Below are 24870 nucleotides of genomic sequence, written 5' to 3'. Positions count from 1 at the left end.
GCCTTTCCAGCTCAACCTGTGCCGCACCCTCTGAGATCTGATTGCAAACTGCAGCCACACCAAGGAAAGCCCCAAGAACAACCCCCATTATTTTTTAATAGCTGAGCTAATATTACTCTCAGTTTTGCCAGCTACCTGTACACCTACCTATTCCAAAATCCAGAAGGAGAAAAAAAAAAAAATGTAAGGAGTTGTGTAATTCCTAGAATTAAATGGGACATAAGAAGGGACTGGAAGAGAGAGTGTGAGCACTTCTCCAAGACACCAAGACAAGGAAGTGGTTGTTTCGGAACAAAACGAGCTCCAGGCAATCAAGACACCAGACAAATGCCTCCTGGGTTAGCCTGAAGAACTCTAGCAGCACCAGACCTGAGGCTGTGACTGATTTCTAAGAGCCTCTCAACCAGTGCAAATGGGGTTGGCAGGCCGACCTCTGTGAGCTTTGGCAGCAAACACGAACCAGGCCTGTCTTGTGACAGGGATTTTGAGAGATTACTGAATTTACTCCAGTAAGTCCTTAGCAGAGGGCAATTTCAACCAACTCATTCATTTAAAATTGAACACAATGTGCCTACCATGTATAGGCTTCCAGAAAAAACACCTACTTCTGCTTAAGTGACTACGCTAAAGCCTTTGTGTGGATCACAACAAACCATGGAAAATTCTTAAAGAGATGGGGCTACCAGACCACCTTATCTGCCTCCTGAGAAAGCTGTAGGCAGGACAAGAAGCAATAGTCGGAACCAGACATGGAACAAACGCCTGGTCCAAAATTGGGAAAGGAGTGCGTCAAGGCTGTATATTGTCACCCTGCTTATTTAACTTATATGCAGAGTACATCAGGAGAAATGCCAGGCTGGATAAAGCACAAGCTGGAATCAAGATTTCCAGGAGAAATACCAATGACCTCAGATATGCAGATGACATCACCCTAATGGCAGAAAGTGAAGAGGAACTAAACACAAGTGAGTGACTGAACAACAATTACAGGCACTGCAATGGATATAAGATGAATAAAATGGTTTCTGCCCTCAAGATTCACCATTTGGTGAAAGAGACAAAGATTCATACAAAAATCTCCAACACTGTGAAAAGGTGGGAGAACACTCATAACAGTCAAACAGTAAGAGCAAGGGAAACAGGTTTCTAAAGCACGCAGAAACACTGCACAGCCCAAGCCACGCTCAGCGCGCAGCTGCAGCATGCTGCGTTCCTTGCTTTACTGAGTCATCTCACCGCGAGCTCTTCTCCAGAGGAAAGAGCTGCGTCTACTACGTCTGGGTCACCTGACTTCAGTGTAGCCTGCACCTCCTGGTTGCCCACCCTGTATCTATCTACAGACCTATTCTCCTGTCTGGAATCTACTCACACTGCAGCTCCAGAGCAATCAGGATATCATATAATCCAATCCCCTTAAGAAAGTTGTGAGTCAGTCAGGACTCCCAATTGACTGAACACCGCGTATTTTCTTGGCCTCAAGAATGAGCTGGTAACCCAGTTTGGGGCAAGGAGTCAAAGGAGGTTTGCTGGGGGCTTCTATGAAACTACCTTATTCTGTCAAAGTGTTAAAACAAACAACCTTATTCTGTCCTTATTCTGACAAAGTGCTTAAAACTGTTTACTCTCATCCTGGATGTTGGCTCTCACTGTGGGCCACGGGGTACAGAAACTGAACCCTAGAACCCCCATCACTGTTCTGCCACCAAAGCCAGGATGACACACTGCGGAAAGCAGAGTACACAGACGCTCAGCAGACAGAGCTGGTGCCTCGATCAGCCCACACCTGAACCCACCTGACCGCGGGGGTTTTCAGTGTCATAAGCCAATACAGCCCCCTTTTAGAGTTTAAATATGAGTTTGGCTTCCTGTTACTTGCAAAACAAAACATACCTAACATCATAATATATTCAAGGTATGCTAAATCCTAAAATCACTGGTGAATCATTATCTATAGATAATCAGTTTCTTGTACAACACACTCTGATGTTCATCTCTTGCTTCCAGCATAGTCTTATTAAACCTAAATTTTAAAATGTAAAATTTCCCTCTTATTTAAACCTTGGAGAATAGCAACTGGTTAATACCTAAATACTAAAACTGTGACTCAAAATTACAAAGGAAGTTTACAGATTTACAAACTTAACTGCAAAAATACGGAAATTCTTTATGGCAAAAACAAATACAAACACATCCTTAAGCAAAGTTACAAGACAGATGACAATCTGAGAAGAAAAAAAAAACCTGTTAATTTATTATCATAGACAAAGGACTAACCTCCGTAATGTATAAGGAACTCCCCTTTTAGAAAAATCAAGATGTTCAAAAACCCAAAAGAGAAATGGGTAAGGGATATGAAACAATTCACAGAAAAGGAAATGTATTTCACCCTAAATATACAAAAAGATGTTCAACCTCACTTGCTACAAGGAGAAAACAAACATACTAACTTCTCACCTATCATATCAAATGCAGAAGTCTGGGGACACACTGCTGGTGAGGCTGTGGTACAGAACAAATCAGTGCAGGCCTCCCTACAGAGGCTTGACCACACCTATTAAAAACATGCACATTTATTAAAAACAGGTACAGATCTACCCTCTGACTCAGAAGTATCTCTTCTGGAAATACATACTACAAACACACCTGCCTCCATGCAAAATAATACACATGCAAAGTTATTCACTGCAGCCTTATTTGTAATTTAAAAAACATTAACAATCGAGAGTCATCTGGTTAAATAAATCAGGGTACACCCGCAGCATGGAGTATAAAGCAATGACAAGAAAGAGTGAAGCTCTCGATTTACTAATATGGAAAGATCTCCAGTATATATCGTTAAGCAAAAAAAAAAAAAAACACAAAGATGCAAAATACCATACATAGTAGGTTCCCTCAATTCCTTCAGATCTCTGCTCAAATGTCATCTTATTCTTATAACAGAAGGATGAGTCAGACACAAATAAAATGATTATAGGGAGTGGAAGGGAATGGAGTAAGGGGTCAGAAAGAATTGGAAGCTAGAGGTCTCTGAACATAATCATGTTTTATAGTTTGGATATTAGAGCCCGTAAATGTTTTACATAATTAAAATGTAAAAAGAAATATATTTCTGACAGCTTTATAAAGGTATAATTGACATAAGAAGAACTGCACGTGTTAAACATTTACAATTTGATGAGCTTGGGTAGCCTTCTCCAGGGGACCTTCCCAACCCGGGGATCGAACCCAGGTCTCCTGCACTGCAGGCAGATTCTTTACCAGCAGAGCCACAAGGGAAGCCCAAGAATATTCTCCACTGGATCTTCCTGACCCAGGAACTGAACCAGGGTTTCCTGAATGCACACATGCAAGACCCCACAATACCATGACCACAATCAAGGTGACAGATGCACCTGACACATCTCAACATCTCCTTGTGTCACTTCACTTTTGTTTTTCGCGGTAAGAACACTTAATACGAGATGTACTCTCTTAACAGTTCTGATGTACACAATACTGTATTGCTAACTACAGTCACTACGCTGTGCAGCAGACCTCCAGAATTTATTCATTGGGCGTAACTGAAACTTTACTACTAACTTCGTCTAGTCAAGGCTATGGTTTTTCCTGTGGTCATGTATGGATGTGAGAGTTGGACTGTGAAGAAGGCTGAGCGCTGAAGAATTGATGCTTTTGAACTGTGGTGTTGGAGAAGACTCTTGAGAGTCCCTTGGACTTCAAAGAGATCCAACCAGTCCATTCTGAAGGAGATCAGCCCTGGGATTTCTTTGGAAGGAATGATGCTAAAGCTGAAACTCCAGTACTTTGGCCACCTCATGCAAAGAGCTGACTCATTGGAAGAGACTCTGATGCTGGGAGGGATTGGGAGCAAGAGGAGAAGGGGACGACAGAGGATGAGATGGCTGGATGGCATCACTGACTCGATGGACGTGAGTCTGAGTGAACTCCAGGAGTTGGTGATGGACAGGGAGGCCTGGCGTGCTGCGATTCATGGGGTCGCGAAGAGTCAGACACGACTGAGCGACTGATCTGATCTGATCTGATGTGTGTGCTCAGTCGTGTCCAACTCTTTGCAACCCCATTTGAACAGCAGCCCGCCAGACTCCTCCGTCCATGGAATTTTCCAGGCAAGAATACTGGTATGGGTTGCCATTTCTTACTCCAGGGGATCTTCCTGATCCTGGGATCAAACCTGAGTCTCCTGCATCAGCAGGCAGATTCTTCACCACTGCACCACCTGGGAAGCCCAACTGAAACTTACACAAAATTAAAACTGAAAACAATCTCTGCAGTATTAAAAGTGGATTATAGTAATAGTTGCACAACTTAGTAAATTAGAAAAAAAAATCACAGTGAATTGGACACTTACAATAGAGGGCAGGAAGATACAATAATTTGACTGGATTAAGTGTGAAGAGATAGTGGAAGAACTGGAGAAAGCTGTACCGACCACCACCTCTTCAACATTAGTGAGCACACGAATCACCTGGTGGTTTACTGGCTCAGTCATGTGCGACTCTTGTGACCCCGTGGACTGTAGCCATCAGACGCTGGTGTCCATGGAATTTCCCAGGCAAGAATACTGGAGTGGGTTGCCTTCTCCAGGGGATTTTCCTGACGCGTGGATCGAACCTGCATCTCTTGCACTGAAGGTGAATTCTCTACCAACTGAGTCAGGAGCAAAGCCCTTGAGTCACCTAGAGACTCTTGTAAAAGGCCGATTTTGACTCGGTAAGTCTGGAGCGGGACACAGTTCTGAAGCCCAACAAGCTCCGGGTGACAACACCGATGGCGCTGGTCTGCGAACCGCACTCTGAAGGGTCCAGACAACCAGGGGAGCTTTGCAGTAAGCTGAGCTTAGTCGCTCAGTCTCTATGCGACCCCACGGACTGTAGCCCACCAGGCTCGTCGGTCCACCGGGATTCTTCAGGCAAGAATACTGGAGTGGGTTGCCATGCCCTCCTTCCAAAGGATCTTCCCAACCCACGGATTGAACTCAGGTCTCCTGCATTGCAGGCAGATTCTTTACCCTCTGAGCCACCAGGGAAGCCCAAGAAGTAGCTGAGAAATGGGGCTGAGATCTCTTCAAGAAAATCAGAGTTACCATGGGAACGTTTCATGCAAAGATGGGCTCAATAAAGGGCAGAAACGGTATGTACCTAACAGAAGCAGAAGATATTAAGAAGAGGTGGCAAGAATACACAGAAGAACTATACAAAAATGATCTTAATGACCTAGATAACCATGATGCTGTGATCACTCACCTAGAGCCAGACATCCTGGAGTGCGATGTTAAGTGGACCTTAGGAAGCATCACTGCGGACAAAGCTAGTGGAGGTGATGGAATTCCAGCGGAGCTATTTCAAATCCTAAAAGATGATGCTGTGAAAGTGCTGCACTCAATATGTCAGGAAATTTGGAAAACTCAGCAGTGGCCATAGGACTGGAAAAGGTCAGTTTTCATTCCAATCCCAAAGAAGGCAATGCAAAAGAATGTTCAAACTACCATACAATTGCATTCATCTCACATGCTAGCAAAGTAATGTTCAAAATTCTCCAAGCTAGGCTTCAACAGTACCTGAACCGAGAATGTCCAGATATTCAAGCTGGATTTAGAAAAGGCAGAAGAACCAGAGATCAAATTGCCAACATCCATTGACTCATAGAAGAAGCCAAGAGTTACAGAAAAACATCTACTTCTGGTTCACTGACTGTGCTAAAGCTTTTGACAGTATGGATCACAACAAACTGTGGAAAATTCTTAAAAGATATAGGAATATCAGACACCTTATCTCTGCTGCCCGAGAAACCTGTAGACAGGTCAAGAAGCAACAGTTAGAATAGGACATGGAACAAGACTGGTTCAGAATTAAGAAAGGAGTACGTTAAGGCTGTATATTATCACCCTGCTTATTTAACTTCTATGAAGAGTACATCATGTGAAATGCCGGGCTGGATGAAGCACAAGCTGGAATCAAGATTGCTGGAAGAAATACCAATAACCTCAGATATGACGACACCACCCTTATTGCAGAGACTAAAGAGGAACTAAAGAGCCTCTTGATGAAGATGAAAGAGGAGAGTGAAAAAGCTGGCTTAAAGCTCAATACTCATGTAAAGTAATTAGCCTCCAATTAAATAAATTCAAAAAAAAAAAAAAAGCAATATTTGGGGGGGAAAAAAAAGCTCAACATTCAAAAAACTAAAATCATGGCATCCGATCCCATCACTTCATGGCAAATAGATGGGGAAACAATGGAAACAATGACAGACTTTATTTTCTTGGGCTCCAAAATTACTGCAGCCATGAAATTAAAAGACACCTGCTCCTTGGAAGAAAAGCTATGACAAACCTAGACAGTGTATTAAAAGCAGAGACACTGTTTTGTCGACAAAGGTCAGTATAGTCCAAGCCATGGTTTTCCAGTAGTCATGTACAGATGTGGGAGCTGGACCGCAGAGAAAGCTGAGCACTGAAGAACTGATGCTTTTTAACTGTGGTGTTGGAGAAGACTCTTGAGAGTCCCTTGGATTGCTGGGAGATCAAACCAGTCAATCCTAAAGGAAATCAAGCCTGAATATTCACCAGAAGGACTGATGCTGAAGCTGAAGCTCCAATTCTTTGGCCACCTGATGTGAAGAACTGAGTCATTGGAAAAGACCCTGATGCTGGGAAAGATTGAAGGCAGGAGGAGAAGGGGACAACAGATGATAAAGTGGTTGGATGCCGCCACTGACTCAATGGACATGAGTCTGAGCAAACTCTGTGAGATACTAAAGGACAGGAGAGCCTGGCATGCTGCCATCCATGGGGTCACAAAGAGTTGGACAGGACTGAGCGACTGAACAACAACAAGCTGCCCCAGGCAAAGAACCTGTAGGGAGTGGGTGGGGGCCAGAAAGGGTTCTCCCTTCCTTTTTCAAGATGGCGGGAATAACAACATGACTGCTGTAGAACTGGATTCAATGAGGGATAGAACAGAGTGTGTGGGCAAAGGGAGTTAAAACTATTAGTCACAGCATTTAAGACAGGAGTGTGCTGGAGAGAGCAGCAGGGTGGCAGGAGTTAGAATCACTGAGAACCGAAGGAAAGTGGGGAGAGTCCAATGAGGGCTGGCATGACACGATCTGATGGCTTGAGTCCTGGAAGAGGATAACACTCCAGGAACTGTAAGGACTAACTAAAACAGGACTAATCCGTTCCTGCAGAAGCAGTATCAAAAGAATGAAAATACAGTAAAAAAAAAAAAAAAAAAAACTTTCAAAAAATCATACTGAAAGTTCTAGAAGCTAGGATATACCCAGCATTAAACCGTCACTCACTAAGGAATATAACCCTGTCCTCCCAAAACCTGCACAAGCTTCAACCCTCAGGAGCCGCTCAGCACTTTCAGGAGGAGCCATCAAATGCCACATCCTTAGGCGCTGGGCTCCCAGGCCCCTCGTTCAGAGTCCTCTCCGTCTTCTGCCCGTCCACCCGTCGGAATTCAGTTCAAATGTAGCCTGTTAAAACCTAAGTTCCCACTGCATTTGAGACAAGGAAACATCACACTGTAATCATCCACTCCAGGAGCCAACAGAAACACAGTCCACCTTGTACCTCTCCCTCTATTTAGGGCACCAAGGGCACAGAACCATGAGGAGGACAACGAAACGCAGCACTCAAACCCGCGACTCAGAATCCTAGACTCAGCTGCTGAGTAAATACCACCGGCCGGAGGCGCCACAGAGACCACTTCACGGAGCGAAGCTCACCCGACAGAAGAAACCAGCTGCCCTCCTCACATTTAATCACATACAATACTCTGAAGAAGGCAAGCCAAGATTATCTGCTCAGGATGCTTAAACTTTCTGTACCATGGATTCCTCATAATAATATTCTTAATACAAAAGAGTATAAAGGAAGGACTTCCCTGGTGATCCAGTGGTTAAAAGTCTGCCTGTGACACAGGCGACATGGATTCAACCCCTGATCTGGGAACTACGATCCCATATGCCCCATGGCAACTAAGCCCGTGAGCCACAACTCCAAGCCACGAGCTCTAAACCCCACGCTCCACAAGAGAAGCCACTGCAACGAGAAGCCCACACGCCACCCCCAGAGCGAAGTCCACGCGCGGCAACAAGGAGCCTGTGCGCTGCAACGAAGATCCAAAAAAAAAGATGACAAAGAGATCGATTATATTAATAGTAATACTATATTAAACAAATTTAGGATTTTTTAAAGTTTATTTCACACTGAATAACGGGTTCTAGTAGCAGATCCACTAACTACTGTAATTTCAAAGTAGTGATGAGTATAAATGATGTTTGATATTCTGCAACAGCCATAATGTGATATGCAAACACCTGTGGTTTTCACTGGTGATAAGTCACAGGTCTGTTACTACGTGATTTGTTGCCCATGTTCATAATTGAAGAGCACATTAGAACTCAGTTAGAAGTTCAGTTAAAAATAAAGATGTAAAATGTTTCTCCCCATCTAGGTTGACATACCTCCTAAATTCTGATCAGATTAAGAAGCCCCAGGGAGTTCCCTGGCAGTCCAGTCGCGTCAGGACTCTGTGTTCTCAGTGCCAAGGGCCTGGGGTTCAATCCCTGGCCAGGGAACTAAGACCCTGCAAGCCTCACACTGTAGCCATAAAAAAGAAGAGCCCCAGTAAGTGAATACTGTCTAAAATAGCAGACACCATACATCTCACCACCACTCGTTCATCAATCTTAACACCTGGTTACGGTCATGTTAGGCCAGGGACCATGTCTTACTTGTCTTTGGGCTTACAGGTCCATTACATATTAGATGAATGAACAGCCATTTATCCTCCTACTGGACTGTCAGCTCCCTGACCACAGAGGTTCAGTCTCAACAACAATGTAGAGCAGGCACTGGAATCTTGAAAGAGGAAGTGTGTGAATATCTTGTCTCCTTGGTTGGATGATAATCCTCCTGGGCTCAGGGATCAACTTACACATCTTTGACTTCCCAGAGTCCAGTATACTGCTTCTCACATAAAACCACTCAAAAAAAATTTTTTTTGACAGCACCACGAGGCATGTGGAATCGGTTTCCCAACCAGGGATTAAACCCACATCCTCTGCAGTGCAAACTCGGAGTCTCAACCACCAGACCCACCAAGAAAGCCCCTAAAACCACTCAAACATTTATTAAATGAAACATTAAGACAAGACAGAGCCTCTGAAGCAAAGATTAAAGTAGAGAATGAGCACCTGGACCAGTTCTGTTGTAGCAGGAACACACATACACACACACACACCCCACCTACCCCACTCCACCCCACCCCCTACAATGGTGAGCCTGGCTATGAACCAACCGACGGAAAAACAGCTTAATATCACAGGGATAAACTACAATATGGTTACTTGAAAATATGTGAAAAATATTCCCATTCTTAATTTTAAAATATAAAAACCTTTAAAATTCCTTCCTCATGAATGGTTCTTGCTTCTTTCTCATAAAAATCTACAGTTATGTAGCACAAGACTTCCCTGGTGGCCCAGGGGATAAGAACCCGCCCGCCAATGCCGAGGACACTGGTTGGATCCCTGATCCTGGAAGATTCCACATGCCGCGGAGCAACTACACCCGTGCACCACAACTGAGCCTGAGCTCTGCAACAAGAGAAGCCGCTGCAACCAGAAGCCTGAGCACCGCACTGAAGAACAGCCCCTGCTCAGGGCAGGAAGAGAGCGCAACAGAGACCCAGCAGAGCCAAAAAATTAAAATGAAAAACAAAAAGACTAACGACATTGTAAAGCAACTATACTACATAAAAAACAAAATAAAACAATATAATTTTTTTAATGTAGCACAGGCTGATTTGACTTGTTTTTAGTATTAATACCATCTACCCTACTGTTTAAAATTCCATACTACAAAACAGAACCAACATTACTCAGTTTCCAAATTACCAATTGTCAGAGAAGCAGTGAAGTTGGTAAAAATGCTGAAAGGTAAGACTGGGGGGCAGGATAAACTGGGAGATTGCGATTGACATATACACACTACCAAATATAACACAGCTAGTTAAGGACTTTTTATATAGCACAGGGAACTCTACTCAATACTCTGTAATGGCCTATCTGGGAAAAGAATCTAAAAAAGAGTGGATACATGTGTAACACATCCATTCTGCTGAATACCTGAAACAAAGTACTGTAAGTCAACTATAGTCCAATAAAAATTTTAAAGTAATAATAACAAATAAGTGGAAAGGGTTAGAAAAGGTAAGAGTAACTGCCAACTAAGGGTCAATGAGAAGTAAAGACAAAGCATTTCTGAAATCAGAAATACAAGGCTACACATTTTGGAATTTACAAAAATGTGATCCGTACACCACATTTCAGGCCCAATCATCTATGTGAAACCCAACCCAGAATTCTTCCCCTAGGCAGAGAAAGACTCCCCCACGTCACCCTCGCCCCTGAACCCATCGGACTCGTGTGCTGCTCGTGCCGTGAGACGAGCACACACTTTCTACTTCTACTACAATCATCAAGACAAAAATACAAGCTCCGTACAGATAGCAAGTATCTTAATTTACCTTCACGTCACCCACGAGAGATAGTAGTAACTTGTATATAGCAATTCAGCAAAAAACGCTTGATGAATGAGGATTATTTTTTTCAAAACAAGACACATCTTGTACTCTGTTATGAAAAACAGATGTCAGATGTTCAGAGGATAACCTGTCATTGATATTTTAAATGCACTGAAAATGAAAATTGGGAATGTCTACCAAATAAAGTTATTTCTATTTTTGATGTCTATTCCTAACAAATAGGACCACATTTCATATTTCTACACAAACTAACCTAGCTGAGATATAAATTAAAATGGTCTCTAAGACAATACCAGACTATGAAAATCTTTACGTTTATTTTAAAAATGAGGTTCTTTAGGCCTATAGCCAAACTAGTCAGCGACAAAATCCACTACGTTTTGATTCTTGCTCAAGTTTTTTACCAGTATACAATAAACACTAGAAATTACTAGATGATTAACTCAACAATAATACATACAGGTGATGTAAGTTTCTTGAGGGCATAGACTTTGTCTACGCCCAGCACTGACCCAATGGACATGAGTGTGAACAAACTCTTGGAAAGAGTGAAGGACAGGGAAGCCTGGCGTGCTGCAGTCCATGGGGTCGCAAAGAGTTGGACGTGAATTAGCGACTGAACGACAACAAAGACAGATCTAGCACCACGTATCTGGGAGGTGCGCCCCACAGATATTTGCTGAAAGAACGACACTCATCCTAGCTCCTGGCTCTCACTGACACGCTCTGGGAGCGTCTCACCACGGCTCACATCCACCCATGGAGCCTCTCCAAGTATCAGCACCATCCTCCTCTTCAAGGCCAAGGGAACCAAGGTATCACATGCAAGTTTCTCAAGCCTGCTTTAGGCGATAAACGAACATGCTTCACCCTCAGTATAGATGATTCTATAGTCAAATTAATCTTTATATGAATACTTCAGAAGTCATTAAGTAGCCCTTAATGGGGGAAAAAAAAGATTTCCATTCAATTCCTTATGTGCCCTACTAAACTAAGTATAAGATTTCTCAAAGTGAATTTGATATAAAAAAATTCTGAACTTCTAAGCCTCTTCTAAATAATAAATGGGGAGCAGAATGGTGTGAAAATACAAATGGGGAGAAGGGTGTGAATATGACCTTCTTTAGAGCAATCTAGTATCTAAAACTAGTCTGTGGATAAAAAGCTTTAAAAGGCATGTAGTTCACCCTCCCACATGAAGCATGAATCCCCCGGTCACCAACAGGTGGTCCTGCAGTCTTTGACAAAGAGACTTTGATATTTCCTATACGGAACACTCATTGTTTCTCAAGTCAACCCATAACTCTCCTGGATAACTCCATCTCAAAAAACATTTTGGCTATTATTATTAACTGACCTTCTGACCCCAGCTTCATCTCAGCATGGTGAGTACCCAAGCTTTTTCTAGCAATAAAGACCTAGAATCACTGTATGTTCAACCTGCTTTCACTACACACCCCACTCTTCCCAATTCCCATTCAAAAAGTAGTCAATGAAACCAAGTCAGGAAGACATTTCCCCAAAGACAAATTTTCATTCAAAAATCATTGGGCACGGAATCATACAATCTTAAGAACTGAAAAGGCCTTGCGTGTGTGTCAGTCACTTAGTCCGACTCTTTGTGACCCCATGGACTGCAGCCCGCCAGGTTCCTCTGTCCACAGAATTCTCCAGGCAAGAATACTGGAGTAGGTTGCCATTTCCTTCTCCAGGGGATCTTCCTAAACCAAGGATCGAACCCTGGCCTCCTGAATTGCAGGCAGATTCTTTACCAAAAAGGCCTTGGATACCATCTAATTCTACTTTTCATCTCTTGTAAGAATTGCTTCAATCTCTGGACAGTACATCGATGGCCCAGAATCTTAAGATGGCGGGCAAAATGTAAAGGCTCTTTGCTTCGAATGTTAAGTAATTCTGAGTGTAGCTTTAAATACTTGTTTGATTCAATTTAAAAAGAAGGAGGACTTCCCTGGTGGCCACGTGGTTAAGAATCTGCCTGCCAATGCAGGGCAGAGACATGGGTTCCATCCCTGGTCTGGGAAGATTCCACATGCTGTAAGCCTCCAAGCCGCAAGTACTAAAGCCTGAGCACCCAGAGCCTGTGGTCTGCAAAAAGAGGAGGAGGAGAAGCCAGAGCACCGCAGCTAGAAAGCAGCCCTGCTTAAAGCAATTAGAGAAAGTCCGCGCACAGCAACGGAGACCCAGAGCAACCATAAACAAACTAATATTTTACAGGGGGGGGGTCGAGAAGGCATAAATTAGGATAAACAAGGTCCTCCACAGAGAACTAGATTCAATAGCCTATAATAAGCCATAATGGAAAAGGATATGAAAAAGTATATAGACATATATGTATAACTGAATCATTTTGCTGTATACCAGAAACTAATACAACACTGCAAATCAATTATGTTTCAATAAAATATTTTTTAAAAATTTGAAAAGTTGTCTGACAGCACATAGGTCTGGTAGGTAACATGGTTTGACAGAAGCAAATCAAAAGTAACCTGCACCATTTGGTGCTTTCTACCACTTTACTGTCTCTTGCTACATAATTTCCCAGTTATATATATATAGAGAGAAATTTGTTACCAACTAACAAATTTATTACATCTTTTGAGGGGACTTCCTTGGGGGCCCAGTAGTTAAGACTGGTGGCTCTCAATGTAGGGGGCCGAGATGTGATCTCTGGTCAGGGAACTAGATCCCATGTGCTGCAACTGAGCGCTCACAGGTTGCGACTAAAGATCCCACACGCCACAGTGAAGACGGAAGACCCAGTCTGCTGCAATGAAAACTGGTGCGGCCAAATGAACAATAAAGAAAAAGAAATATGAAAAAGTACTGTCAGTTTTTAATAAAGTAAAATGCATTTTGGGAATCCTTGGCAGTCCAGTGGTTAGCACTCGGCTCTTTCACTGCCGGAAACCTGAATTCAATCCCTGATGAGGGAACTAAGAACCTGTAAGCTGTGTAGTCCAGAAAAAAAAAAAAAAAAAAAGTTTTTTGTTTTTTTTTTTATTAAAAAAAAATAAAATAAAAATGTCTTTTAAAAGACATGAGCTACTAAAGATACATGGTAATTTTAGGCCTAAAACTGGATACATCTTCCAGCACCTAAAGATCTTTCTTTAAACTAATGTATGTGGCTGCATCAGGTCTTAGCTGCCACATGCAAGATCTTCTGTTGCTGTGCACCGGCTTCTCTCTAGTTGTGGCATGAAGGCTAAGTTGCTCCAGTTCATGTGGGATCTTAGTTCCTGGACCAGGGATTGAACCCAGGGCCCCTGCATTGCCAGGCATATTCTTAACCACTTGACTACTAGGGAAGTCTCTAAACATCTTTTTAAAGTAGGACATAGATGGGCATAGACGCTTTACCCAGTCATTCACTCAACAAATTTAACTGTAGGGGTCTACTTCATGTAGGAAGACAGAGAAAACAGAAAGACCTCCATTCTAAGAGAGCTTTGTTTCTAGAAGAGATAGAGAATTACAAATTGAGAAAAGTTCTAGAAAGACAAAGTATAGGATGCTATAAAAACATATGATGGGGAAAACTGATCTAGACTGGGAATTCAAAGAAGGATATGCTGAGAAGTGATGTTTAAGCAGGGATCTGAGTGGTGGCATTCTCATTTATGCTACAACAGATTTCCATAAAATCAAAGAGTTGGTACAACAAGCCCAGTACCTTGGCATCTTTATCCTAAAACCTCTTTTTTTAAAAAAGGAAACCAAAGAATGCATAAAGAAAGCTAGTAGCTGAAAGTTCTGGGGGAGAAAGGCAGGGTCTCACTCGTCTTTGGGTATCCCACATTACCTTGCCGAGTAGAATTATTATCATAGTTGTCACTTAAATCTTTGCTGAAACAATGAGTTTACCCTCAGTATTAAATCAGTGTCCATATTATTTTTAGTTCAGCAAAATAAATTTATAAAACTAGATGTTTTCACACAAGAAACCCTACTCGGAACTTTGGTTCCAAAAAGAAATGATGCTTCATCTACCTAACAGGATTGGAAGATTCAATAAGCTTACACAGGGCAAAATGCTGGGGTAAATTCTGAAGAGCCTGAAGTATACGGTTATCTGTGCAACCAAAAAGCTAGATAGGTCTCTTCTCACTAAGACAGCTGTTTAGATTCAGTTGTGCTTCTTTGTCATGAATTCTTTACCTCGAGAAAAAAACTGATTCACAGTTTGCACATCCTCTCTAGCCTTGGCTTTCTCCAAAGGGGTGAGACTCTGTAAACTGAAGGTCCCTTTCAGCTCTAGCAACTGACCTGTGTTTTCAAGGGGCCAAGATCACACTCCTCAGCTTAGGTCTTTGACTACCTCCTCATCTACTCTATTTCCCCAGGACCCCACCCTTGCTTTCAGCAATGACAGTACAGAGTTCATAATTTAAGGTCTTTAGAAGACCCAGATTTGCAGCAGTGTGCAGGGACCTAGGGAATATCACTTAGTGACGTAACTCAGAAAAAGACAAATACTGCATGACATCACATACTGTATGTGGAATCTAAAAATAACACAAAGGAACATCTATGTAAAACAGAAACAGACTCACAGAGGAAACAAGTTAGCAGTTACCAAAGGGAGAGGGAAGGCGGAAGGGGCAAGTTACAGGTACAGGATGAGAGATACAAATGATGTATAAAATAAACAAGACACAAGAATACACTGTATGGCACAGGGAATTATAGCCATTATCTTATACTTTTAATGGAGTATAATCTGTAAAAATACTGCCTCACTATGCCTTACACCTGAAACTAATATTATACTATAAACCAACTAGACTTTAATAAAAGATCCACAGTCAGATTTAAGTTGAATGTATTCATCCAACTTTAAATCTTCTAAACGATGTAAATAATCTGATTAATTGTTGTAAAACTTCATATGCCCCAAAGGAAAAAATTTTAAAGAGTCAAAACGACGAAATGTCAAATACAGATTTATAATTCCTAACCCCAAAAAGTAAAATTTGAAGTTTTTAAGGTTACCTTTAATTAAGATTTTTTAATTAAGGAAAAGTATCTGTTGTGTTTTAAAATCAGAAAACAGAGTCATAAAAACAATCACTTATATTCAGAAATAAAAATAAATGCAAACTCATTCTTGGACATGCTTTTTTTAAAAAATTACAGTGGCTAGAAAAGAGCTTAAATGTCCAACATATAATGCAAATGTATCTACAAGATATTACCACATGAAAATGAAATTTTACAGAAAAGTTAATGTGCTCAAGTAAATTATACAGCTGAAGGCAAATTTACATGTTTAAGATTTGTCTTGTTTAAAATAATTTTTTGGTGTAGTTTTGAAAAGATCTCCTAATTCATCCTTCATTGAGTAGGACTAAAAGTAGGCACCATTATGATACTTCCAGGCAAGAGACCTATTTTTATGATACAAACCAGAGCTACCAGGTACAGATACAGTTTGCCACTAGAATGCTTCAAAAATAGCATACTTTAAAAGAAAAAAAAATTTTTTAAGGTAATGTTTACACTAGTAACTTAATATATTTAGCTTTAGGCACTTTTAAATTTTTTTGTAAATCAATTTAACAACTTAAAATTCTAAACTTATTTTCAGAGAAAAAGCTGATCCTTTCAGTCACTGCATCAATATCAAGATAAACGCTCCTGTGTGACAGATGCTCTTAACGCTTATCTGAACTGTATTTTACATCTACTGAATGTTTCGGGCCTTTAAAGTTCATTCTAGTCATAATACTAAAAACCACAATGGCTATGCTGCACAACAGCTGTCCTGCAATATTCTGTTTTAAAGAGCTGCAGATGGAAGTTAAGAAACTCGTCAAAGGTCACCCAGCAAGTCAGTGACAAAGTTGAGGGTAGGACTAAAAACTTCAACTCCTAGACTACTAACTACTTCAGACTTTTCCAATTCTGCAAAACAACAAAGTCAAGCGATTTCCCTGCGGTAATTTATAACAGGATACCTCAAACACAGTAGTACACTTAGCGCAAACACGAACAGATAGGCTCACCGGGAACAAATGAGACAACCTGCTCCATCTAGATACCACTGCCACGTTCCTAGATCCTGTAACCAAGCAAAAACCCACTGCTTCTGGATACAGTATATCCGGGGAAACGTTCAGCCTTCAATACACACAATTTATTTTCACACTGACCATTTATAAATTAATCTGTTAACACCTTTTCCCACGCCCAGGTGCTGGGGGGGGGGGGGGAGGCATTAATTTCCTCATTTTTCCAAGAGTGAACTCCCAGACGGCGTATCTCAAAAGTAAGCAGTTCTCAATGAGAACACAGTTACGTAGCCAATGAAAGAAAAGTTCTAATAAGTTGCTTCTTTCAAAGAGATACTTTAAGAGGATGATTACATGCTTGCCAGAATTACTGTTAAAATCGCCCGCCCAGAATAATGGTTCTTGTGAAGCAGCTTTTAAGGCATATCCCTCCCTTGCTGGGCACATACAGTCTGACTTGTTGGACGAGGATGGATCTGGGCACGCTCATACAGCATCCCTAAGAACCAGCTCAGTTCACTGAAAACATCTCCTCCACTCCCAAGTGTGGTCCTCAGCCCTTTCCATACTGTAAGGGACAAGATGACCCCTCCCTTAACAATCTCTCAGGAGAAAGGTTCCCTCCGCGGAGACAAGTGACAGCCGGCCTCCCTCGGATGATTTTTCTTTTTTTTGGAAACGGCCAAGTGCTAACAGCAGAAGAGGCTCATAGTGAGTGGCGGTGCGGCAGCAGGTGAGGCGGCCCTCGGTGCCGAGCCGGTCCATTTCTGACCGAGTCCTCCGCCTCCCGGCCGGGTTCCGCCTTACAGATCTGCCCCCAGCCGCCCCTGGTCTCTCACCCAGAGCCGGACTCGCAACCCTCCCCGGGAGGCGAGGCGGCCCAAGCCGCGACCAGACGGCCACCCCACCTCTTCCGGGGACTCGCAGGCCCGGCTCCCCGGCCGTGTCAGAACCTGACAAACCCGCCGAAGGGGCGGCAGCCGGCCCCACACGTTCCCGGGGGCCTCTCGGGCCGAGCCCCGCACCCCGCGGCCCCACTCCACCGCCCCCGCCGCCGCCACCCTCCTCCTCCCGAATCCCCCCTTCCTCAGGAGCACTCCGGTGGAGTTGCCGGCCCACTCCAAAGTGAGAGCGGCGGCCACCCCGGCCCCCCGCTGTCACCGCCCTGCCCCCGGCCTCTGCCCACGCCGGGGCGAAGTCCCGCTGACGCCCCGGTCGGTACCTTGCGGACCCCCTTGTAGATATAGAAGTAGAGCTCCCGGCCCACATTGAAGCAGAGGCGGTCGCCGTTGCCAGACTGGTCGTTGAGGTTTACGAAGGAGACGCGGACAGGGTTAGAGCCCTGCGAGTTGAAAGGCACCCGGTTGGGCCGGCTGTACTCCGAGTGCGGCAGCAGCTTGTACAGACCTTCCCGGGTGGTGAATTGGGTCTTAATCTCGTTCATCTCCTTCCCTCCTCCCTCCGTCGCCATCTTGGAAAGCAGCGTTCATCCTGCCCTAAGTGCCCGGATCACGCCCACCGCGCAGGCGCCGTCCCGGGGCTCTCGCTCTTTCCTCCCTCCCCCCCCCCCACGCCCCCGCCCCTTCTTTCTGGCCCCTCCCACCCGTGAGCCGGCCCGGCGGAGGCCGGCGAGGAGAAGGGGGCGGGCTTGTTTACGGCCCGACTGCGCAGGCGTGCTCACCTGGCGCGCTCCACGCGGCGGGGCGTCCGCAGGCTCCTCCCCCTGCCGGGCGCGGCCTCGGCGCGACCCCAGAGACTCGCAGGTGTTGTGGTGCGAGGTGTGCGGGGTCGACGAACGTGTGAAGGGGCGGACGGGCTGACTGGACTGAGCCAGGCTAGCTGAAGCCGCGGCCAGGCTGCGGTCGGCGGCGCTGAGGCAAATTCGGGACGGCCTCCTCAGTTGCCTCGGGCCCTGCCCTGAGAGGTCCCGAGACCTTTAGGGGCTGAGAAGGGAGCCGCTTCGGCAGCCGGCAAGTCGGGGTCGGCGCGTGGGGCACCGCGAACAAGCGCGGAAGCCCCAGTGTTCTGACCCAGGGGAGGGCGCGGGGGAGCCCCGAGGCTGGCAGGGGGCGGGCCGCCCTGTCCTGAGCCTCCGCTAGACTGCCCCGCGCGACCGTATAGGCGCGAGTCAGGAAGCCCCTCTGCGCTTCCCAGAGTCCGTTTCCGACAAGGTACTGAAGGACCTCAGCTTGCCGCTTCACCCTTTTGTTTTTTCTTTTTTTTTAGACGGATTGCCGGGGAGAGGACGTACAGATACGTAGCATCTGTGTTTGCTAGTCAAATATCTGCATACCTATATGCGGTGAGCATTGGCTAATTTCAGGAAAGCAGGTTGTGTCGGCGCTTCTGTTTCTTAAGTGTATCTCCAACAGGTGTTTAGAGAAAAGGGGAGGGGTCGGGTCGGGGAAATGACTTGGGGAACCAGATACTGAATCGAAGCAAGATTGCCTTCTCTTGCGCCACAGTTCATTAAGAGCTTTCCATAAAGTTGGAGGCTGTTGATTTTTTTTATCAGGCTCAAGTGGAATCTGCAGAATGGTTTACGCCGCGTAGTTGTGGGGATATGCTGTAGTAGGTCTCGATTGTAAAGTAGGCACGCGGATTAAACCATCACCTTTTATCCTTGGGTTTCTTTGCATATTGCACTAGAGTAAGAGAGTTTCTCAAGTCATAAACATTCTAATAGACTGCGGAGTTGGAGTGCGAGGCCAACATTTGTTACACCAACAATGTTCTGTTCCCTCAGTCCAAATCATAGATGGAGGGTCACAAAAGAAGTAGAGGGAGCTAAGTTGTAAAGAAGAGTTTAAATCATAAACATTTTATGTATCACAAAGCAAGCAGATGCCAGTGCAGACGGTGTCACTGATGTAATAATGCGTTTGACGCTAACATCCCATATCCGATGTGCATGTTGGCAGAAAAGCTCTAGAATAAAATCCTACTTAAAGAATAGATTCCTAAAACACCTAAAATTTTGTGTTACAATTGTTTCGATGTTATTATGTCTTTTGCTGAAAGTCGAATAGGCATCAGAAGTCTTTATAAATGCCTCAATGTATTCTGGGTCCCATGTATTTATCCCAATTTCTTGTAACCATGTTATTTTACGTTGAAAATGTGTATAATCTCCTTGAAGGATAGTGACATCCTGAATCGTCTAAAAATAATTCAACTGTGTTCCTTAGTTACCAAGGGGGGAAAGCATAATAATACTTCTTGGAGGGAAAAAAAAAAAAAAACCTAAGCTAGCAGAAATTAACCCTCAAATTAACCACAACTTTCGATTACCAATAATACCTATAATCTTAGGCTTCTATTAAGGTTTTATTCTATATAAATTTAACATTTGATTGTGATCACAGTAATAATAGGTTGTTCACTTTGTCCCATCCAAATCCTTTGAAAATTTTAATAGTTTTCTTCTTTTCATTTACCCTGCTACACACTGAATTCAATAAATAACACCAAATTTATATAACTGGGCCTGACTGATTTCTGTTTCAAACCAGGCATTTTTACGTGGATTTGTGTCTCAGATTTGTTAGCCTCTAAATCTTATCCACATCTTCAAAGTTGAGTCATTATAGCTTCTTGAATATAGCTTTCCTTAGCAATATACCTTTCCTTCATTTCACTTTTTTTCTCTCAACTTTTCCTCGAATAGACAGCTACTAAGTTAATTTTCTTAAAACAGTGCTTTAGATATTACATTATTTTGCCCCCAAAACTCTCGATGACTTTGATTATCCATACTCTCTGTTTTGCATGATTCCTCCATTCCAATCAAACTCTTCTGCTATCACCCTTAGCTCTTTGCCCTGCCGTGGGAAGATCTAGGTAGAGCTGACCAAGCAGAGGGAAAAGCCCCCACAGGGTACCCAAGGCAGGAGTGTGCATAGCATGTGCCAGGAGTAGCAAGACAGTGTGGCCAGAGCAGAGTGAGTGAGGAAGCCATTGCAGGCTTTAAGTATCCATCTGGGAAACTTCCTTCATGGTTCAGTGGTTAGGCCTCGGTACTCCCAATGGAGGGGACCTGGGTTCAATCCCTGGTCGAAGAACTAAGATCCCATGTGCCATGGCCAAAAAAAAGGTTTTTTAATTAATAAAAATCAAAAGAATCCATTTGCTTGCTGGTTTGAGAGTAGACTCAGGGAGACATGAGTGGACAGGGAGGCTAGCAGTAGTAATCCAGGCCAAGGACGATGGAGGGTTGGATGAGGAGTGGTGGCAGTTGAGGTTAAGAAAGGCTAGAGAATCTAGTTACATTCTGAAGGTAAAGTCAATGGGATTTCCCAGCAGATAAGAGGTGACTTGTGGGAGAAATGAGTCAAGAATGACCCCATGATAGACAGCTGGAAGATGGAAGTACCATGAACTGAGATGAGAAGGCTGGTGAAGAGCAGGTTTTGGAAGGAGGATTAGTGTTTCCCTGGTGAGTCAGTGGTAAAGAATTCACTTGTTGGTGCAGGAGACACAGGTTCAATCCCTGATCCAGGAAGATCCCACATGCTGCAGGACAACTAAGCCCATGAGCCACAGCTATCAAGCCTGTGCTCTAGAGTCCACAAGCCGCAACTACGGCCTGAGCACCAAAACTACTAAAGCCCGCACACCTAGAGCCTGAGCTCTGCAACGAGAGAAGCTACTGCAGTGAGAAGCCTGAGCACAGCAACTAGAGAGTATCCTCTGCTGACTGCAACTAAAGAAAAGCCTGAGCAGCAACGAAGACCCAATACAACGGAAAATAAACAAGATTCTAAAAAAAAAATAAAGGAGGACCAGGAGCTCAGTTTTGAGCATGCTGGGTGTGGGATGTCTATGAGGCATTAATAGGAAACGTCCAGGAGGCAGTTGAATAATCGGGTCTGGATAGAAGTCTAGCCCACTGGCATGTGCATGGATTCAGCAGTCCTTAGCTGATAGACGGCCTCCAAAGCCTGGATCCTGTCACCAAGGGAGTGAATGGGGACAGGGGGACAATCTAGGAGGTGAGAGAGAAGAAGAGGAATATTTGTTGATGAAAAAGAGCATACTATTTTTTTTTCAACTTAACACATAGGAGTATTCACTTTAGACCAAACTTATTGTTTTTTCCAATTCAGAGATTGGTTCATTAAGACTCTGAAAGCAGTGGTTTTTTTTAACCTTGAAGGGAAACAGTGTTTGCCATGGTGGCCTTGGGCTTCCCAGATGGCCCAGGTAAAGAGCCTGTTTGCCAGCGCAGGAGTCCCAAGAGATGAATGTTCAAACCCTGGATCAGCAAGATTCCCTGGAGGAGGAAATGGCAACCCACACCAGGATTTTTGCCTAGAAAATTCCATGGACAGAAGAGCCTGGCAGGCTATGACTAGTCCATGGAGTTGCAAAGAGTCAGACATGACTGAGCACGCATGCACAGTGACCTTATAAAGAAAAATGGGCACAGATAAGTGTCTTTAGAAACTACACTGGAGTTCTTTACTGACTCATTATATACAGTAACCAATCTCAAATTTATCTTGTTGATGAGCTTATTTTATTACGAATTATGTCATGATTTGGTACTTCCTTATAACACTATTATGGGACTGGAAAACAAATTTGGAAACATCATGTAACGTGTGTCCCTAATACACCACTTCAACTTTGTATTTCAGATGTGCAGACTGGTTAAACTGACACACCATTGGAACTGTTCAATTATGATATGTACAAATTAATCTTGTGTAAAGCATCTTATTCTTCTCTAAATAACCATTATCAAGTGGATGCAGTACTTAATATTTCACACATACTTTGCAGTAAAAGTACTTTTTAAAGAGCTCTTGTAGGGTTTTCTAATATAGTTAAGGGGCTTCCCTCGTGGCTCAGATGTTAAAGAATCTGCCTACGATGCAGGAGACTCAGATTCAGTCCCTAGGTCGGAAAGATCCCCTGGAGAAGGTGCTGAAGAAGACTCTTGAGAGTCCCTTGGACTGCAAAGAGATCAAACCAGTCAATCTTAAAGGAAGTCAACCCTGAATACTCACTAGAAGGACATGCTGAAACTCTAATACTTTGACCTCTTGAGCTGACTCATTGGAAAAGACCCTGATGCTGGAAAAGGCTAAGGGCAGAAGGAAAAGGGGGTGACAGAGGATGAGATGGTTAGATGGCATCACTGACTCAATGGACTTAAATTTGAGCAAACTCCGGGAGATAGTGAAGGACAGGGAAGTCTGGCATGTTGCAGTCCATGGGACGGCAAAAAGTTGAACACGACTTAGTGACTGAACGACAGTGCAGCCTAAAGGAAGTGCCTGCTCTGTGGGCATTTTGCCAAGTGCTCACACACAGCCTGGTCTTCATGTACCACCTGGCGATGGAGGTACCCTTATCTCCTGTCTACACGTGACAAAAGAGAGCAGTGAAGTGACTTGTCCAAATTACTACTCTGCAGTTAGGTGTTAACAGAAACAAAACTTGAATTTAGATCTTAAAAGAGAAACATCTTGGAGTAAAGTAACAAAATATACTCATCTGTAAACCATACGTTACTGAAGGGGGAAGGATAACAGTTCCAATGAAGCAAACATGTATTTTTAAATTAAAGAAAATTGAAGTATGGTTGATTTACAAAGTTGTGTTAATTTCCACTGTATAGCAAAGTGATTCCGTTATATATGTATATGTATACATATACACATACTTTTTCTATTCATCTCCACAGGATGTTGAATATAGTTCCCTGTGCTATACAGTAAGACCTTGTTGTTTATCCATTCTATGTATAGTAGTTCACACCTGCTAATCCCAAGCTCTCACTCCATCTCTCCCTCATTGCCCTCCCCCTTGACAACCAGAAGTCCGTTCTCTAGCAAACACGTGTGTTTTTTTAATTCGAAAGTTTTTTTAAAAAACTCAAAACTAGAAAACACAACCCAGAGAATGGGAGAAAATATTTGCAAGTCAGGTACCTGATAAGACAATTGTATGTATAATGTATAGACAACTCCTACGCCTTAAAAAAACAACCTAGTCTTTTAAATGGGCGAAGGACTTGAATAGACATTTCTCCAAGAAAATATACAAAAAAGCCAGTAAGCACATGAAAAGATGCTCAGCATCACTGTCATCAGACAAATGCAAATCAAAGCCACAGTGATATCCCACTTCACACCCTCTAGGATGGCTATGATCAGTAAGACAGGTAATACCAGGTGATGAGTATGTGGAGAAATCCAGACTCTCATATCCTGCTGGTAGGAATGGGAAACAGCACAGCCACTTTGGAAAATAGTCTAGTGTTTGTTCCTCAAAAGTTTAAACAGTTACCAATGACCTAGCAATTCCTCTCTCAGGTGTATGAGACCCAAGAGGAGTGAAAACATGTCCACACAAAAACTTGTACATGAACGTACATAGCAGCATTAGTCATAATAGCCAAAAATTAGAAACAATCCAGATGTCTACTAACTGATAAATGGATAAACGAAATGTGGTGTGTCCATGCAGTCAGATTTTGTTCAGCCACAAAAAGAAATGAGGTACCAATGTGTGCTCCAGCGTGGACGGACCTTGAGAACATGCCGAGTGAAGAGGCTGACACAGAAGGCCACATGTCTTATGATTCCATTTATAGGAAATGTCAGGAAGAGGCAATTCTATAGAGACAGAAAATAGGTTAGTGGTTGCCTAAAGCTGGAAGGGGGAGGGGGAAGGACTGGCTGCCTGTGGGTTTGGAGTGTCTTTTTAAGGTGACAAGCTATTCTAACATTGACTGCATAGTTGCCTAGTTCTGAATATACCAAACCCCACTGAATTGTGTACCCTTTACATGGGTAAGTTGTACGTGCTATGGAGTCAAAACTAGAGCAAGCTACACAGGGTCCAGTTTACTTTTCAAACAGCTACTAAGTTATTAGGAATAAGTCCCGTTAGGCTGTTTGGACTTAACCTAATAAACAGTTGGTAGGTGTTTTGTTCTAAGCGGCAATGGGTGACGTAAAGAAATTGCTGATACGCTCAGACTGAGAACCAAGCAAGTTTGGGAATCTCTGCCCTAAGGCATGAGCCTCCCCCAGTCTCCAAGCTGTACCTTCATTTTTCTCTCTGTGTGCTTTTCCTTTTCAAAACAAATTTCTCCCCCTTGCTCTTGTAGGGAGTCCCTCTTGTGTGCTCAGGATAGCATGCTTAATTTCCCTGGCTCCCAGGCACACTGCTGCCTCCACTGCCTCCTTCCCGGCAGTGTGAACTTGCTGAGCAAGGAATAGTAGTCAACAGAGGTGCTCTTTTTC

General features: G+C 43.5%; 1 protein-coding gene and 1 long non-coding RNA gene across 11 annotated transcripts in view; one reads left to right on the top strand and one right to left on the bottom strand.

Moving 5' to 3' along the window:
- Positions 1-18141, bottom strand: part of WDR20 (WD repeat domain 20) — a 64815-nt gene extending 46674 nt beyond the window's left edge. For 3 of the 10 annotated variants that reach the window (XR_003507300.1, XM_027520628.1, XM_027520631.1), the window contains exon 1: positions 17835-18140. Coding sequence is in view for 7 of the 10 variants with exons in the window: in XM_027520628.1 (XP_027376429.1) it covers positions 17835-18083 (249 nt within the window). In the remaining 3 variants the exon portion in view is untranslated. Of the gene's footprint in view, positions 1-17834 lie in introns of all 10 variants that reach the window. The other 7 variants (XR_003507299.1, XM_027520623.1, XM_027520632.1 and 4 more) reach the window with 5 other exon arrangements.
- Positions 18142-18304: 163 nt separating this feature from the next.
- LOC113879877 lies at positions 18305-19854 on the top strand. Its single transcript, XR_003507502.1, has 2 exons — positions 18305-18390; positions 18839-19854. It is a non-coding gene; the product is annotated as an uncharacterized LOC113879877 (long non-coding RNA).
- Positions 19855-24870: the final 5016 nt, after the last annotated feature.

Source organism: Bos indicus x Bos taurus, chromosome 21, assembly GCF_003369695.1.
Source record: "Bos indicus x Bos taurus breed Angus x Brahman F1 hybrid chromosome 21, Bos_hybrid_MaternalHap_v2.0, whole genome shotgun sequence".
Lineage (NCBI taxonomy): Eukaryota > Metazoa > Chordata > Mammalia > Artiodactyla > Bovidae > Bos > Bos indicus x Bos taurus.
Note: the sequence above shows the minus strand (reverse complement) of the source record. Positions and strands in the feature narration are given on the sequence as shown.